This window comes from Magnolia sinica, chromosome 16 (genome assembly GCF_029962835.1).
Source record: "Magnolia sinica isolate HGM2019 chromosome 16, MsV1, whole genome shotgun sequence".
Lineage (NCBI taxonomy): Eukaryota > Viridiplantae > Streptophyta > Magnoliopsida > Magnoliales > Magnoliaceae > Magnolia > Magnolia sinica.
In genome coordinates this window covers 32,245,374-32,263,865 of record NC_080588.1, presented here as the reverse complement: position 1 = coordinate 32,263,865, position 18,492 = coordinate 32,245,374, and the positions used below count along the sequence as shown (strand labels likewise).

At 42.2% G+C, this 18,492-nt stretch overlaps 2 protein-coding genes across 2 annotated transcripts; one reads left to right on the top strand and one right to left on the bottom strand.

Moving 5' to 3' along the window:
- Positions 1-2,352: 2,352 nt before the first annotated feature.
- LOC131229581 (putative pentatricopeptide repeat-containing protein At1g69350, mitochondrial) lies at positions 2,353-5,553 on the bottom strand. Its single transcript, XM_058225582.1, has one exon. It carries the CDS (start codon positions 5,550-5,552, stop codon positions 2,832-2,834), a length of 2,721 nt encoding a protein of 906 aa, XP_058081565.1. The 5' UTR covers position 5,553; the 3' UTR covers positions 2,353-2,831.
- Positions 5,554-6,620: 1,067 nt separating this feature from the next.
- On the top strand, positions 6,621-12,342 carry LOC131228977 (probable mitochondrial saccharopine dehydrogenase-like oxidoreductase At5g39410). Its single transcript, XM_058224825.1, has 2 exons — positions 6,621-7,445; positions 11,521-12,342. Exons 1-2 carry the CDS (start codon positions 6,771-6,773, stop codon positions 12,211-12,213), a joined length of 1,368 nt encoding a protein of 455 aa, XP_058080808.1. The 5' UTR covers positions 6,621-6,770; the 3' UTR covers positions 12,214-12,342.
- The last annotated feature ends 6,150 nt before the right edge of the window (positions 12,343-18,492 follow it).

Sequence of the window (18,492 nt, the reverse complement as noted above, 5' to 3'; positions counted from 1 at the left end):
AGTAAATATTTTTGAAAAGTCCTATTCACTCCCCTCTAGGATAGTTGGACATATTTCCATACTTCAATAATAGCGGTCATACGACAATTTTAGACATCATTGGGCCCCTGCTAATGGGTAAGGGACATACCAAGTTCACCATCTACATAGTCAACTACTTCACCAAGTAAGTTGAAGCTGAGCCTTTAGCTTGGATCACCGAACAGAAAACAACCAACTTTGTCTAGAAAAACATTGTTTGTAGGTTAGACATGCCCTACATCATTGTTACCGATAATGGTATGAAGTTCGACAATGCTAGGCTCTGAGGATTGTGCGAAAAGCTAAGTATTCGCAACACTTTTGCCTCACATTGATACCCCCAAGCCAACGGCCAAGTAGAGGTAGTTAATAAGATCATAAAAAGTCACCTCAAAACCAAGCTCGAAAGGTTCAAAGGAGCTTGGGTGGAGGAATTGCCACATGTTTTGTACGCATATTAGATCAATGCTCGCTCAACCACCGAGGAAACCCCCTTTTTTCTAGCCTTTAGTGTGAAGGTAGTAGTCCCAAGGAAATTGGAATCCCTTCAGGGAGAACCAAGCTATTCAATACAGGGGAAAACAATGTGCAAATGCTGTTGAATCTCAACTTACTTGAAGAACTCAGGGAGAGAGCACAAGTAATAGTCGTCGCCTATCAGTAGAGAGTTGCTCGATATTACAACTCAAGGGTTAAAGTGCAAAGATTTAATGTAGGAGATCTGGTACTCCGAGAGATCCTTCAGGGTACTAAGGAGCCCCAGGAGCCCTAAGATCGAGCTAGGAAGGGCCCTACAGGGTCACCGGTATAGTCTGGCCAGGAACATATTGGTTGGAGGACATGCTGGGATGAGCCTTGCCCCATTCATGCATGCTGGCACCTAAAACTCTATTATTATTAGGAGTTGATCCGAGGAATTCTACAGGGATACCTTAGTGTATCAAGCCGACAATGCACGACAATGCACCTGAAGTACCTGCTACTTGTAACCCCCCTTTATGAATGAAAGGAAGATGTTTTTTTTTTTTTTTCAACCATTGATCTACTGTCCCTAGTGACTAGCACAACAAATGAAGATATACACTACATATCCCAAACATGGGATAAAAAAAAGAAAGATTTGAGCAAAAATTCTTTATTATTAACAGAGAAAATATTACAAGGCTGTTATCTACAAGGGAAATATTAAAATACAAAAGTCAAGGAAGACTAAGTATGCAGGGCTCCTCGGCCTCAAGAGCAATAGCTTCGGGGACTTCAGTAGTAACCTTAGCTACAGAGGCCGCATCTTCATCCAGATAACCCAAGTCGAGCTCAAGGTTTGGCGTTGAACCTCCTCCCATCAATTTTGGAAGATGCTGAACGTTTCCTCCAACTCTGTCATATGCCCCTTGGAGGCCTTGTAAGCCTCCACAACATTCACTTCTCTCGTGGGCATATCGACTTTGACCCCTGTTGTCCTGGCCTCGGCTTCTCTGGAGCGACTCCGCCTCCTCATCTCAAACTTCCACCTCAGCTAGGCGGGCATCTGCCTCGTTGGCCCGTTCCCCCAACTCAATGATTCTAGCTAATAGTTTGACTTTTTCACACTGTTCAGCGGCCAACCAAGAAGTGCTGGCCCACGATCCTAAAAGGATACCCTCAAGGCCTCCTTAAGGACTTCGGCCTCTGTGCGAAGTGCCACCTAAGCCTCTGCGACCGACGCTAGCTTTGAAACCTTAGCTTGCAGCTCGGCTCTAGCAACTCCAAGCTTATTGTTTGTGTTATCAACTTGGTCCTTCATATCGAGTGAGAATTGGTGAATAGCAAGGGCCTCGAGTGCACCCTGTAAAAATAAAGAGGATAAGTTAGGAAAACATGCATGAAAAATGAGAAGGTCTGGGTCTCGCTACCACAACCAAAGACTCACCTTAATATGCAAGGTTGTCATGGCCGAGAGGAGGAGGTCGGGGCGCAAAGACAACATTGACAGGGCTGTTAGTGATCCTCCCAATGGAGAGATCGACCTCAAGCTGAGCTCCTCCAAAGACAGGGGCTCAGGTGTAAAGAGCCATTCCCCAAGCTGAGTAGGTTGACTGACATCAGGGCGGAGCGAGGATCTCGGAGAATATCCCGCCTCAAATCAAGAGATCAGATCCGACATAGCCAAAGATCATGACGACTGAGATGAGCTCGACGATAAATTTAAAGGATGATCCATATCAAAGATAAGATCTCGGTGTATCCTCATGAAATTCTAAAAGATATGCAGTCCCAACACAATTCTATAAACCCTTTAAATACTCCTACTGCGAATAAAGGGGGTAAGTAACAAAAACCTTAGCTCGAGTCTGGCTTAAATATTTTAGTTTACCTACCTGACTTAGGCATCATAGGTTCTCCAACCATAATGGACACTCTCGCTATCCTCTATACATTTTCAGTGCAGGTATACTCGACAGGTCTAGTTCTACAGGTGACTACACTGGTCCATCCAGTTTCAAGAACAGCCAATGTTATGTTTCTTGATGAATACAACGTAGTCTTCATATAACTGGGATGACTCTAGAAGCCCTTGGAGGATACTTACTAAAGATCAAAGACACTGTTTCTAGGAATGCTACTACAGTAAGTATATTTACACACTCAGATACCATGTTTCCACAGTTAACGTTAGCCTTACTCACAAGCTCCAACTGCAAGTTCAAGACCATGTATTGCTGCTGAACACCTGTTTGGCTACACAACAGCATGCAATGTCCTGTGAATATGCACATCGGGAGATGAATGTAACTCAACTCATCTTTATAAATCATCTGTCAGTGTATTTGTCACCAATAATCTCCACAAGAGCAAATTCCATTCTTGAAATGATGGAAACGATTCAAATCTCGCATGATAATTTCCCTGTTTGTGATCTTGGACACAAATTTTGTGAAAGAATGGCAGTCGCAACAAACACGAAGGTTCTTCGAGATGCGTAGTGTTGTCCCTGGACTGGTGTTGATGATCCCAAATGCAATTGCTAGCCTCTCACTGTGACTTCCAACGTTGTTTTCCTTCATTCCTTCGTCTTTAGAGTTCTTAGGGTCTGAACTGAGCAGCACAGAACCTCTATCTGATATATAACCTTGTCCATGGGCCAACCTTTCAAGATCTTCCAAAATACTATAAATTTCCTTTGTCTGCAGATGGGAAGTATCTCCCACGCAGAACCTGTAAATCCTTCTCTTCATTTCGATTGTGCTGTATCCAGGTACCTTTCTCAAACCCATATCTTTCATTTTCACCTTCACATTTCCATAGGCATCCCACCTCCCTCCTTCAGCATAGATGTTTGACAGCAGTGTGTAATATCCAGAGTTACCTGGTTCCAGAGCTAAAATCTTCCTTCCAACGTCATCAATCATATCCATCTTGCGATGAATACGACATCCACCGAGAAATGCCCCCCAAATGCTAGCATTTGGTGTTACAGGCATTGATTTAATGAAACTGTATGCACTGTCGAGATGACCAGCACGACTTAAAAGGTCGACCATACAGGCGCAATGCTCCAACTCAGGCTCAATACCAAAGTCCTGCGCCATTGAATCAAAGTAGAACTGCCCTGCTTCCACAGCCCCAACATGACTGCATGCAGATAACATGTTCATGAAAGTTACATTGTTTGGTCTTATCCCACAACCGATCATTTGAGAGAAAAGCGAAATGGCAACATCGACGTAGCCATGTATTCCATAGCCAGCGATCATGACACTCCATGAAACCACATTCCTTTTTGTCATGTTATCAAAGACCATCCGAGCCATCTGTAAATCTCCGCACTTTGCGTACATGTCAGTGAGAGCTGTATCAACATAAGTATCCTTCTCCAAACCATAGGTTATGAGCTTGTGATGCACCCATCTTCCCTTTTCTAAATAACCCAAATGGGAACATGCTTGAATTGCACTGACGAAGGTCACTGTATCCATTTCGAGACCTTTAGAGTGCATTTGATCAAAGAGAACAATTGCTTCCACTGAATTTCCATTCTGAGCGAGCCCACCCATCATCGAATTCCATGTTACCACACATTTTCCTTCCATCTTATCAAAGATCCCATAAGCTATATCCACAAACCCACATTTGCAGTACATATCTATGAGAGAGTTTTGAACATATTCATTATGCTGAAAGCCTGTTTTGGCAATATGACCGTGGATTTGACACCCTAGCTGGGAAATTCCAAGGTGTCTGCAGGCTGAGAGTGAACTCGCCAGTGTGAATGAGTCAGGAAACAATCCTTCAATCCGCATTTGAACAAAGAGTTCCAAAGCCTTCTCTGACAACCCATTCCGAGCATAGACTGTAATGAGGGAATTCCATGAGACCACAGTTTTCTGTTTTATGGTCTCAAACACTCCTTCACAATATCCAAGCTTCCTGCAACAGGCATACATGTCTATTAGCGCCACACCCATGAGATTGAAATCGGGGTCTATACCTGTTCGTATCATGAAACCGTGCACCGACCTTCCCTCCCTTAGGCATCCCAACTGACCACATGACAGCAGAACACTTACCATGGTTATTGAATTCCCTTTCACCCCAGACTCCTGCATCTGAAGATAGATGCCTAATGCTTCTTGGAAGAGGGACATCTGATTGTAGCACGAAATAATCGCAGTCCATGAAATGACACTCATCTGAGATGCCTTCTGGAAAATCTTCTCCACACGATCCAATCTGCCAAAGTTACAATAAATAGCTACAAGTGAATTCTTCAGCGACCCATCCATCTCAATATCCCTGCTCACGCTATACCCATGAACCGATTCGGCTAGTCTTAGAAATCCCAAATCAGCACAAGCTTGGGTTACACTCAACAACATCACATAATCGGGTTCGACATTTCTCAAGTTCACCATTTCACGGAATAACTCCAGCCCTTCATAAGCTTGACCATTCCGGACAAAGGTTGAAATCATCGAGCTCCATGAAACGACATCTCTCACTGACATGCAGTCGAACACCTGGCGAGCAAGGTCTAAGCTTCCCATCTCTCCATACATATGAAGCAATGCTGCCTCGACAACAGCATCGGATTGGAAACCGCTCTTAATGATCCTCCCATGCAGTTTCTTCCCACAGATACCCATATCATGAAGACCCGAAGCAGCCTTGAGAAGAGATGGGAAGATAAAGCTACTGCGGTGAAGTTGGTGAGACAGCATTTCATGATAGAGTGAAATGGCTTCTGTGAAGAAGAGATTCCAAACATAACTTTTGATCATCATGGCCCACATGAAGGGATCAGGTGTTGAGAAGGTATCGAAGACGGATCGAGAAGAATCGACAGCGCCCATCTTAGCATAGGATTCTATGAGTTTGGTGGCAGCCAATGGATCATGAGTGCAACGACCAGTGACTAAGAGATAGGCATGGAGCTGGAGGAGGGTTCTTGAAGTGGAAGAGCAGCATCTGAAGAGTGGCATGTACAAAGTCATTGTACCATCTGTCATCTGAAGAGAAGCATTTGAAGAAGTGTTAAGAGTGAGGAAATGCATAAATGTATTTCTCTTTTTAAAAATTTCAAACTTTCAGCTGACGTCATCGTCTATGACGCAGACCAATAATAACACGTATGCCACGTGAATTGCCTGTGCCTTCAACAAGCGCTGCGTGCAAAAGTTTTGGCACCAGTTGATATTTGTTTGTTCCTCGCATCCGGGATGTGTGACCTTATCAGGACATCCGGGGATGCTAGGAAGGTTTTAATGGTAAATATTTAATAACCACTGTTTTGTGTACTGTAATCCACTTATATTTGCATCTGCTTCATTTTTGGAAACGGATTGCATGAAAGACCTCCCTCGTGTGTTGAGGTTATTAAATTATGTTGAAAATCAATGGTTTTTTTAAAATAAAAATTAAAAATTTTAAAATTTTCAAAATTTCGGAATTTTCCCCAGTTCAGCCGGGTGAAACATTTGATTTGTGAATTTTTTTTTTTTTTTTTTTTTTTTTAAAATTTTATATTTTCGGTGTATCCAAAATAATATTTTCAACAAATTATATGGACCCTAACATGATGTATATAATATATCCACACTGTCCGTTCATTTTACGAGATCATTTGAGGACATGGCTCCAAAAAGAGTCAGATCTTAACCTCAGGTAGACCACACTGTAGAAAGAATTGGGGATTGAACGTTTTACATTGAAAGTTTTTTAGGGCCACAAAAGTTTTGGATCAATCCTGTATTTGTTTTATCCATTCATCCACGTTTGTGTAACCTTATGAACAGGTTGGATGACAAATAAACTTTATGGTGGGCCCTAGGAAGGTTTCAATGGTGGAAATCAGTGTCCCTACTGCTTTCTATGGTGTGGTCTACTTGAGTATTGGATATGTCTCATTTTTTGCCTCATGACATACAATAAAATATCCAAATGCATTGACAGTGCGGATATAACAAAAACTTGGTGAGGTCAACACGGTACCAACGGCACACTGCGCAATCCGCTTCCTTCGTTTCTGCCCAACATCCTTAAAATAAGCAGATGGACGTGGATATAGAATGAGTACATCGAGGTGGACACTATGGCCAGGGTCTCACCCACATGGCTCGTTCCCGTAAGCCGCGCTCACCTTCAACACAGATGATCCGCACTCGTTTTTGCCGCCCAACGGTTCAAGCACAAAAATCCTCCAAAACCTATTCCTCTTCCTTTGCCTTCCTCCTCCCTCTCATCCCAACCCATTTCCATTGACACCCAAGAAGATGGAAATACCAGTAGCGGAAGAAAAAGCCTTTGACGTTGTAATCCTGGGCGGCTCTGGCTTCACAGGAAAATACGTAGTCAGAGAAGCCCTGAAATTCCTCAACAACACAACAACATCATCTCCCCTCAAATCCCTCGCTCTTGCTGGCCGCAATCCCTCCAAGCTCTCCCAAACCCTCAAATGGGCCTCTTATCCTGCGCACCCTCCTCCCCTCCCCATCCTCCACGCGGACGTCTCCGACCCTCCCTCCCTCCTCTCCCTCTGCCGCCGCACCAAGCTCCTTCTCAATTGCGTCGGCCCCTTCCGCCTCTACGGCCACCCCGTCGTATCCGCCTGCATCGAGGCAGGCACCGACTACCTCGATGTCTGTGGCGAGCCTGAGTTCATGGAGAAGATGGAGGCGATCTACCATGGGAGGGCTACTGAGGCTGGTTCCTTGGTTGTCTCGGCTTGCGGATTCGACTCCGTCCCTGCCGAGATGGGGTTCATCTTCAATTCGAGGCAGTGGGCCCCGCCCACAGCGCCAAATCGGGTTGAGGCATACTTGAGCTTGGAATCTGAGAGGAGGATTGTTGGGAACTTTGGGACGTTCGAGTCGGCAGTTCTTGGGGTGGCAAATGCGGGGCAGCTGCAGGAGCTGAGGCAGTCCAGACCCAGAAGAGCTAGGCCTGTGGTAAGAGTAGATTTTATTTTAGGGTACGTTTGGTTGCACCAAATGGTGCTGCCAAACGCTCCCTTTGCATATTTTTCTTAATTTTGTTTCCATTTATATTGGAGCTGTTATTTGCATCCATCCTGATTGATTTATGGATGCGCATTTTCCATATCGGGAATTGAAATTGTACACTATCACTACACCAAAATCCCTATTTAGAACCGTCACAAATTTTAGAAAACAGAAAATTAGGAACGGTTCAAAATGGATAATGGGTAATAACAGTTTCTTTTTATTTTGTCATACTATTTTGCTTCTTGTTGTTAATGTATGTATGTATCTGGCGATTTGTGTAAATGTAGTGTTTGTATTGGGTTCCTTTTTTTTTTTTTTAAATTAATTTTTTTTTTTTCACACATGCACACACACTCCACACACTCACGCCATAGTGGGATTTCACCACCTATGGATACTCGAACCCTTAACCAGGTGTTGAAACTCCTGAGAGTCTACCACCGGAGCAAGAGTAAGGATCCGTTTGTATTGGGTTCTTGATTTGGATTCTCTTTTTTGAGGGTTTTACATGGATGACGATGAATTTGACAGATTTTTGTGGTTTACTTATTCTAGGACTCTATTTTTTGTTGCCTTTTTTTTGCTTGGCCTGATTTCTAGTTTTCTTCATATTGATGGCTATTTCGTCACATTGATTTAGTGGGGTTTCTCAAATCCACATTGTGTATAATCCACCCATCTACACACTGGCAGGCGTGCTAAGATGGTACATGTGCATGGGATCCAAGCCTGCTATCTGGTGGGAGTCATACCATTCTAGATTCCTTGGCCCTGAGGCCACTCCACTCGTCAGCTGTGCCACAGTATGCTAACCAACTGGACGGCTGTAACAATATTCTTTTTATCTGTCCATTTGTTTTGTACAGTATGGCCTGTAACTGGCCATTTTTTCGGTCCAAGGGATCTACAGAGTGATGACCGCATTTTGAACAGATGAGACCATGGCATGTCTGCCGGCATATTGATGGGCTGGCTACACATGCATATGGGATTATGGAACTTCTTGATTTAGTCATTTTTGTTCCTGTCATTGGGTTGTTTATTTGCAGAAGAAAGTTCACATTGGAGCTTTTTAGTGATTGGGAGAAAAAAATTTTGCAAAGAAAAATAGATTACAAATGATTTGTTTTTCCATGTTTAGTCATGTGGATGTTGATGAAATTGATTATTTTGTGGAATTTTGTTCTCTAGTATAACAGTTTTATGTTTGAATTTTCTTTTCTACATTAGACTGCTTTTGATTTCTCTTTATTCAATTTACGGGAAATAATATCATGAGGCTCACTTCACATGTAATGTTGTACCCACCATGCATGTAGCAACTGTACATGGTGATTGGGACCATTGATCTGCTGGGCCACGGATGGGCCATAGTCCAAAACTTGCAGCAATTGGACAATTGTGACCATAGATTGTTGTAAGTTTTCCTTCTTGAATGTGCGCCATTGCTCATTTTCTGCTCAATTTTGAATGAACTGCCCTTTTGCGAGTGTTCAGATCGTTACAATTGTTTTCGACACTGGATTTATCTTGGCCCTTAGCTGATCTATTGTTTCTATTGCAAAAATCATGTATGGAGGTTTTTCAATTTCTGGAAATCGATTTTTTGTTTTGGTGGGGAACTGCATGAATTTGTCCTTTGTGAATAAGGAACATTGTAGTAGAAATTTTCCATCTAGAGCCATGGATGTAAAGATTATATCATATTTCTTTCAAGATGGGTGTATGGTGGGTATCTTTTCTGTGGAAGGAGTTTCATGATCATGTTGTTGCTTTTCATTTAAAAAAAATGATATTGTCTTTGTATTGGGCAATCTCTGCTCCTTTATGTCTTCTTTTTTGTTTTTCTAAGTAACATTATTTGCAAAAAAAAAGAAAAAGATATAGTTTATTTTAGTTGTGCCAAAAAATATATATGCTATTTACTTTTTTCTTTGAATTGTTGTTTTTGTTCTCAAGGTTCTCTGTTTATTGTGTAATGCTCTCTTTTCATTTGTCATTAAATTCCCAAGGTAAAGGAAAGTTACTCTCTCAAGTACTGTAGATAATCTATGTTATGGTGCAAAAGGAGATTAAAAGACTAAGCACAAATAAAGAAGGATGAAAGACACAAAAATAGTTATAATTTGGGACATATGAGTCTAGATTCTCTCTCTTGTCCCTAGTCACAGAACTAAGGCATAAGGAATCCTTGGGGTACTTTTAGTCTAGTTTGCGTCAGAGAGTAGTCAGATGTGGGTTAGGTTAGTAGCAAGGTTAACAACAACAACTAAATGATAACAACCGTTATGATGGGAATGGACAGACAATTAATGATGTATTGCGCAGCAAAAAAAGGTTGTTAAATAACAACCATTTTTTAAAAAGAAAAGTTATGGCTTTTATTTGCACAAGCTATTTTCTAAATACAATGGTGTTACTCTATGGATTATAATGCTTAAAAAAGAAAACAGTTTATTTTCCTATGGGCAAGACCTTTTCTAGTTTTCGACTGGCTCTATTAGATTTAACTTCTTTTTTTTTTTTTTCTTTTAAAAGTTAACTCTATTAGATTTCAATATGACTTGATAAAAAGTAGATTGGTCGCAGCTCAGTGAGACTTGACAAAACTTGAGTTGGCTAACCAAGACCGTTCAATATTTGTTTGTTTATTTAGTTGACTTGAACTGACCTGACAAACCTTCTAGTTGAATCTAGTTTTTGAACCTTTTTTTTTTTTTGGGGGGGGGGGGGGTGTTGTTCTGGACCCGCTGTTATGATAGGGTAACAGGTAACACTAACCCGCTGTTATGGGGTGTCATATCACCATTTTTAAACCTTACTCTTGAAATCCTGTTTCGCATTAGTGTTATTGCTAGCCATGGTTGGTAAATCACCCTAGCAAACATAAATTACCACTCCGACCATACTATGATCTTAGTGCACAATTGAAAGAACAAACCCATGTAAAGTCTCAAGGTTTGAGAAACCTTGTCGCGTGGTACAATACGTCACAATGGCCCTCCACATGACTGTACTGAGAGACTTGTTTTTTAATATACATTTTGAAACTAAAAGATGCACAAAGGGATGGAACTGTGGATTGAACCCTGGATAACCATGCACTCTCTAATCAATGATCGCCGCTATCTGTGACGGCAGGCGACAGAGGAAGAGGAAGAAGAAGGTGGTGGTCGCTGTCGGCAGTGGTGGGCTAGCAGTAGCATCCGTTGCAGCAGCACCGACTGGTTCTGTCGGCTCTATGCGCAGCAGCAATGGAAGCGGAGAAGAAGAAGAAGAACAATGAGATGGGTTCAGGCGGTGATAGGTTTTTGGGTGGTGATGGGTCAGCGAGGATGGGTTTAGAAGGTGGGTTTCGGCGGGGATGGGTTCGGGCAGTGGGTGTCAGTGGGGATGAGTAGCGGTGGGGATGATTCAGGGTTGTGGTGGCTGCGGTGAAGATGATTCAGGGCTGAGGGGAAGAGGGGTTTTGAACCTAATTGGAAGAGGAGGCGTGCTGCATACGACAGGCCTAGGGGAAAAAAGAAGAAGGCAATTGCCGGAAAACGGCACATGCTGGAAAATGACAAGAGAGGTGGAGATTGGAGCTAGGCTTCCCTTCTTTGATACCATGTAAACAAACACAATTAGAGACAAAATCAGGATTAGGGCTTTTCCCCTCTCCTTTCTCTATTTATATTAATAAAATAATCTGATACGGTAGTCCGCAGATCCACCTAAAAATATCCGATACGGTAGTCTGCAGGACCACCCAAAAATACAATTCTCAATTCTCTCTCTCTCTCTCAAATGTCATTGAGATGTATTGATTTGAAACTTCAAGTATGGTTGATTTTTCCCTTGGTGCTTTCCATATTTTTAAGTTATTTATTGGTTTTTACAGATATTCGGTAAAGCTAATGCATGGAAGAAGAAATTTATTAGTTTTCTTACAATTTTATTATCTGCTTGTATATTTAGAGCATTGTTTGCAGTATCTTCTCAATGAACTATCAGTAGACATCCCACTTGTTTGCAGATTCCTGGCCCTCCTCCTTCCAAAGGAGCAATGATAGAACACCAGGAGTCAATTGGTCTTTGGGCAGTGAAGCTACCTTCTGCAGATGCCACTGTTGTTCGAAGAACGCTTGCATCTTTAACTGAGAACCCACATGGCCTTCCTGGCTCTAATGAGAGTGACGAACACATCGAGAAGAGGAGGAATTTCTGGGCAACAGTGAAACCAGCCCATTTTGGCGTGAAGATCGGCTCCAAATCTTTGCTGGGTATCTTGGGATGGATTGTTATTGGAATTTCCCTTGGTCTCCTTGGAACAACTGCATTTGGGAGGTCACTTCTCTTAAAATACCCTGAAATTTTCACCCTTGGGGGATTTCAAAAGACAGGCCCAACAGAAGAAGAGGTGAGGAGTGCTACCTTCAAGATGTGGTTCGTAGGACACGGTTACAGTGATGGCAGTCTCACATCGAGGGGAAGTGGAAAACCCAATAGAGAAATAATCACCAGAATCTCAGGGCCTGAAATTGGATATGTAACCACTCCGATAATTCTAGTTCAATGTGCTCTAATTCTGTTGGGCCAACGCCATAACTTACCAAAAGGAGGTGTTTTCCCACCAGGGATTGTTTTTGGTCCGACCGATCTCCAGGAAAAGCTCCAAAAGAATGGAATGTCATTTGAAGTTATCTCAACAAAAACTCTCCCTGCCTGATTGATGGGGGTTGAATTTCGAGTGGTACGTGGCTTTCAATCTTCATGAAATGTTTGAGTTCTTAGATTAAAGCACCTTTAAAATCTGACAGTTTAACACAGCTTAATAATAAATGTAGTTTTTTCCTCCTTTTCTTTTGTGATCCATAACAACCATTGCATAAGGGCAAGTTCACTAACAATTTCCAAGTGGTGTAACTCAAACTGGACCATCCAGGTAATGAGGAAACATTGTGGATGGAGCTATGCCCAAAAATCACACTGATGGAATGATCCTAACCATCAAATCATGGATATCAAATGGACAGTTAAAATAAAATTGCTAGTGGTTGAAATTCAACCACCAGGATCAAATACTTGGATGGTATTGTCAGGGAGATTTTCAAGCTCCATCAATGATGGTGACTAGTTTCTGGACACCTCAGATTTCTGAACATAAGTGCCACCTATATGGTAGATGTGTCACCAAAAATGACACAAACTATCACTATATTGTAGCCCTTCAAATTGAGGTGCTCGCTTTCACAGAATGGTTCAAAATAAAGTTCCAGTGCCTGTTATGGTGGACGTGATAATGGCAATATTCAATCTGTGTCTTTCTGTCTTGATAAAATGCCTGAGTAGTCACTGGTATTAAAATTGGAGGATGATTTTAAATACAATGGCATTACGTGGAGTATAAAATACTTTCTAAGAAATGGCCATTATTTATTAAAAGAACGGCTGCTATTTCATTAGGGGAATTACAAATAAATTAAAGGCGGTTGAAGTGGACTGTGACACATGGAGTCCTATGCCTGTTTCACTTTTGGTTTTTTACTTATCGTGCCATCTTCATTGATACTTTTAGTCGGTATACTTGGTTTTATCCTTTGAAGCATCAATCAGACTTGACTATATATATATATATATTCATTGCATGGTTGAAAATTATCTTATTGTCACATTCAAAATTTTCAATGTACGGTGCTAGTGAGTTTTCTTTTTCTGCATTTCCATCTCATCAATTTGTTCACGGGATTCTTCGTTATATCTCATATACCCATATTCTTCAGTAAAATGGAATCTCCAAGTGCAAATATCCACGTATGACAGGAATGGTTTGACACTTGTTTTTCACAGTAATGTCCCATCTTTCCCACTTTTCTCACTAAGAGCCCGATTGGACAGCACCAAATAAGTTTACCTTTTATACTTACAGCAGTGGATAAGTAACTTATTTCAGGTAAGTTTGGTTTGTGATTAGTTATAAGGAACTTTTTTACTCAAAATTACTTAATCAGTTCATTTAATTTTTTTAGCTTTTCTACTTTTCATCGGTTGCTGAAGAGAGGCATCAGGAGAGACGAAAGAGAGGAGAAGCATATAAGTAGAAAGTAAGATAAGCTACTTGTGGAATAAGTAGCTTATCTTAGGTGACTTATGATCCAAACGCCCCCTAATTGTCTTCTTACACTTTTAATAATGAATGTACCTAAAACTTTTTTTTTTTTTGTCAACGTGCTAATTGTTCCTGTTTTAAGGTCTCTGGATGCCTCTGTATACCCAGTTTCACCTTTGCCAAGAGTCAAAATTAACATAACTATACTCTGTGTTTTTCTCAAGCAAAAGGGTTACTGTAGTTTTCATCAGCAAACTGGGCAAGTATTCTCTCACATCATGTACTCTTTGACGAGTACCGTTTTCCTTATGCTGATGGTCACTCTACTTTTCCATCTTAGGAGCTACAAGTTCAGTTACCTTGTTTTTCTCGGGTCTCTAGCTTGATTATCTCATCTTCCTCTACCTGGGGAAAAATCTCCTTTTGCTTGTCCCTAATCGACAAAGATTCTTCACCTCATCTTACTCTTCTCCAAGCCATCCTCAGGCATATCATCATCTCTGCCCAAGATTAGTCTCTCTTTCCTTTCCGCCCCTTCACTTTCTCATGCTCATCATGTCTTCTTACCTCCCGTCAAGTTGAGTTCGAACATAATTCATACATTGTTGCCTCGAAGTCTTCTTATTGGATAAATCTATGATGGACAAGATATCTGCTTTTTGTGTCAACAGGACCTAAAATCATATCCCCTGAATCCCAACGATCGTTTGGGTTTATAAAATTGAATGTCAAAGTTTGTATTGTGGCCAAAGGCTATAATCAATGTCAAAGCTTGTATTGTGGCCGAAGGCTATAGTCAACAGTATGTTGATTTAAATGGATCTTATACTCTTGTTATAAATTTTGCAACTGTCCAAGCTGTTCTACCGTTTTTGTCTCTCAAGAATGGTCTATTTCATTTATCACAAAGGTTACCAATATTTTCATGCACAAATTGGGCGAGCGTGCATCTCATTTCTTGTTGTATGTCACGAGAATTGCTTTCTTATGTTGATGTTCACTCCACTCTTCCATATCAAGAGAAGCTACGAGTCCATTCTTTTGTTTTTGTCTACTTCTAACTCTAATTCTCTTCTTTCTCCAACTCAGGAAGAATATGCTTTTGCTTCCTCCCTAATCGTTGTAGATTCTTTTTTGCACCATTCATTTTCTCCGTCCTGTCAGCATTAAAACTACACTTCCTCACCTTCCATCTTCAATTTATCCCATGACTCTTACTTGTGTGCTCATCATGAACAATCCTCTTTTCTTTGTGTTTGTACGATACCCCATTACCTAGCTCATTTTGAGGCTTGTGGTTACTTTCAATGTTCCAGTTTACTTTGATTCAAGTTTTATAGTTTGAATGTTGAACAATTCATTGATTTTGGTTTGAATAAAACTTTGGTTTTAGTTTACCGACTCCGGGCACTTTGGAGGCTTATGAAGGCTTAAATTATTTGCCTATCTATTTTGAGGGATTGATATGTATAATTCATGGATTTACTGTAGACTACGAGTATTGATATAGAAATCCAATTAACCCTCACTGGACCTCCGAGTACCTGCACACGAAGAAGACAAAGGGGACCCTGGCTATAGTGGGGGGCCCCTCCGATGCCTAAATCAGAAAGTAATCTGGGTCCAATAGTCTTGAGGGTTTTCTGGTGCGTACTTTTAACTATAGATGGGGCCTTTATTTATAGCCTTAGACGGAAAGCTCCCTTACTTGGCAGGCAGCTGTCATCCGAGATCTTCGGCGCAAGTCTTGGAACAACCTTAGTGATAAGATCAACTTGTCAGAAGGGGGGGGGGGGGGAGGAGACTAGATGCCGCGCTCAACCAGATAATGCCGACCCTAAAGTCGAAGGTTCGAGTCCGTCTCGAGGTGGATATCAATTGGGTCACAATTGAGGTCGACCTCGATACATACTTGATTGATGCAGCCATTCATCGGTTGGTCCGAGCTTGTCAGGAGGTCAGATCTCTTCAGATGATGATCAAAATGTTAGGTCGTCCCTAGGGCTCAAACCTGGATGCTAGAGTTGAACTGCTCCTTTAAGGGCATTGTAGTTTATCTCACGCGGGTGACCCTTGGTTGGTCCCTTTTTACCCATAGCAGTAGCCCCCCTGCTTCCAGACATGTGCCACAAGTTCAGGAAGTATGGCGGTGAAGGACCGACCTGCAGTGCCTCTTACCTGGGAAGTCGAGTCGAATCCTTATCATTGTAGGAAATAAGACGAGACAGCAGACACGGAAGTCGAAGTAAACACGTTATGATCGTAGTGGCGCAGTCGAGGAGGTGTGCGCTAGCATGACGCCGTTTTGGCTTTCAACTAATAATGTGCAAACATGTGGAGCGGCTTCAGAGATCAGGTCGGGAGCGCAAATGAGGAGCCACCACGTGGAAAGTAGCGTGCGCTACGACATCCCTTCGGCTGAGGCCTTAAATGCGAATAATAACTGCCCGCAACCGAGGATCTCTATAAAAGGGATGGAAACCCTAGTAGCCCGTCTATTTGCTTCCTTTCACTGTTGTCACTCATTCAGGCTTCCTGGACTAGGTGATTTCTTGTAAGTCTGAACTTTTCACTCCGACCAGCTTTCGATCTTCCTCTTTCCTTATTTATCTTCTTTTCCTTTGTTCCTTAATTTGATATGTCCGATATTTCGGACGAACGGCCCAAACCTAACACTTTCTAGGGAGATTTCAATCTAGAAAGCATAGATTCCAGACTTGGGGCACGCTCTAATCCTCCAATCTCCAATTTTGCAAAATCGTAGTCGGACAATGTAGTCTGCTTCAGCGGAGAGAGTGGTTGCTCAGACCTCGGCTGAGTAACCAGTTGATGTTGGTCCCGCCGGTTGACGTTGAGGGAGATCGACCTGGTTTGAATCAGATCTGAGTACCGAATCTCGGACTTAGTGGGGCTTCGAGCTCCCGAGCCTGGCAAAGTTCGCGGTGACCCTTATGAGGGCGAGGTGGCCATCTATTTGGTCGCCTTGCAATGCGGTCTGTGCCTCCCCCTTCACTGGATCATGCAAGAGGTCACCTCTCGCTTGAGGCTGGCCTCGGGCCAGATTATTCTTAACGCATGGAGAGCTCTGCTGGGGATCTTCATCCTCTGGTTCCAACTCGGAAACGAAGAGCCGACAGTCGAGGAGTTCATGTATTTATACCAGCCTAAGGGTAACCCGAAGCATCTGAGCTAGTATTATTTTTCGGCGTGGGTAGACAAGGGCCAAGCTCTTATCACTAGTAACTCAACTTCCAACAAAAACTGGAAGAATAAATGATTCTGTGTGTCCGAAGAATGGAGGCACCAGCTGCTGAACTGGCTCGGCTGCGAGCTCAAGTTCCCACCAAATTTGCCACTCCAGGTTGGGTATCGTTAAGCTATCGGACTTTAAAAAATTTCCTTACATTTGTTTTAGCATCATTTTACCTATAATAGTAGCTCCCCTTACTTCCGAGCTCTATACTCTATGAGCTTGAGAAGTAACTTTTGAACTAATGTATGAGAAGGTCAGGTCATTTCATGTATCTTCCTCGATTTTGTTGCCTTTATGTGTGGGCGGTCGAGCATAATGACTTAGTAGATACAATAGTCGAGCACGTATGCTTCTAGTCGCGCATGGTAAAATCAATAGGTCGACCACATAGTAGTAGATGTTTTAGTAGGCCGAGCATTAAGGACTTTCTTCCCTTAAATTGAGAGAAGTCCTTTTGGTCGATTTTACGACTCATATAGTCAAAATTCAAAAGAATTTCTCTTCCCCTGACCTAGGGAAGTTCTTTCATTGTAGAATAGTAGAGGAGAATGGTAACAGTATCATGAGTACCCTTTTCCATTTGAGGAGGGAGGTCGCTCTAATTGATCAGAATGCCCCGAGCACCTTTTTCCCTTTGAGAATGGAGGTCGCTCTTAGTCGGTTGTTGTAGAGCTAGTAAGAGGGACTTTCTTCCCTTCAATTAAGGGAAGTCCCAGTAGTTCGGATAGTCAGTACATTTAAAAGAAATTCCCTTCTCCTAACCGGGAGAAGTTCTTTTATTGTAGAAATTGTCGAATAGTAGAAAGCACGATGGTAGATTAAACAGTAGAAATAAAGGGGGGAACCTTCTTCCCTTTACGTGAGGGAGGTTTCTCATAGTCGAACACGAGTAGCTTCTATCGTGGTGATCAGTCAAGCACAATCATTTCACCCGTCGGTGTTCCTCATGGATAGTAGATCTTTAGATGATCGGCGTTCCATAGGTGAGGTAAGAGTTTACCCTCTATGTCTTTTAGTTGATACGTCCCTCGGTACTTGAGGTCGAGGCCGACCTCTAAGGTTGAGGTCGGCTGATGAGCCTTATTATCGAGCTTGGTTGATTAGTTTAGCTCGGTTATTAGGTTTTCTTACTCAGCCCAGCTTCCTCCTGCTCCAACTTGGTGTTCAAGGAAGTGTACCGATGAAGCGACTTTTCGGATGTCGGTTGGTATGCCGCCTCTGTTTTGGTTGTCATCCTTTTTTCTTTTGGCGTTAGCATCGGTGGGCTCCCCGTTTTCCATTTGCTTCCTATCCTTAGCCGAGTTGTTTCCTCCTCAAGTAGCTCTTCGTGAACTAAAAAACTCTTTGGCATTGAAATATTTTTTAGTTTGGTTAAGTAGGTCGGTGAGGGTATTCGTGAGATTCTTACCAATAGAGAAGAGGAACTTTCCTTGTTTAAGGTCGGCCACCATAGTGGTCAGAGCTATCTGGTCAAAATAATCGTCGACCTGGACAGCTTCAACGTTGAAACGGATGATGTAGTCCCTTAACAGCTCGTCCTCCCTTTAAGTGATCATAAGGAGGTAGGTTGATGGCTTTCTCCTGTCTTTACCACCAATGAACTAAATGATGAAAGTCTTGCAAAGTTGAGTGAAGAAGTTGATGGA

What these genes read in the sequence shown, in the direction of transcription:
- LOC131229581 (XM_058225582.1), bottom strand. Translation starts at nt 5,552, where the DNA reads ATGCATTTCCTCACTCTTAACACTTCTTCAAATGCTTCTCTTCAGATG.
- LOC131228977 (XM_058224825.1), top strand. Translation starts at nt 6,771, where the DNA reads ATGGAAATACCAGTAGCGGAAGAAAAAGCCTTTGACGTTGTAATCCTG. An exon ending in CCAGAAGAGCTAGGCCTGTG is followed by an intron (nt 7,446 to 11,520) that starts GTAAGAGTAGAT and finishes ACTTGTTTGCAG; the next exon opens with ATTCCTGGCCCTCCTCCTTC.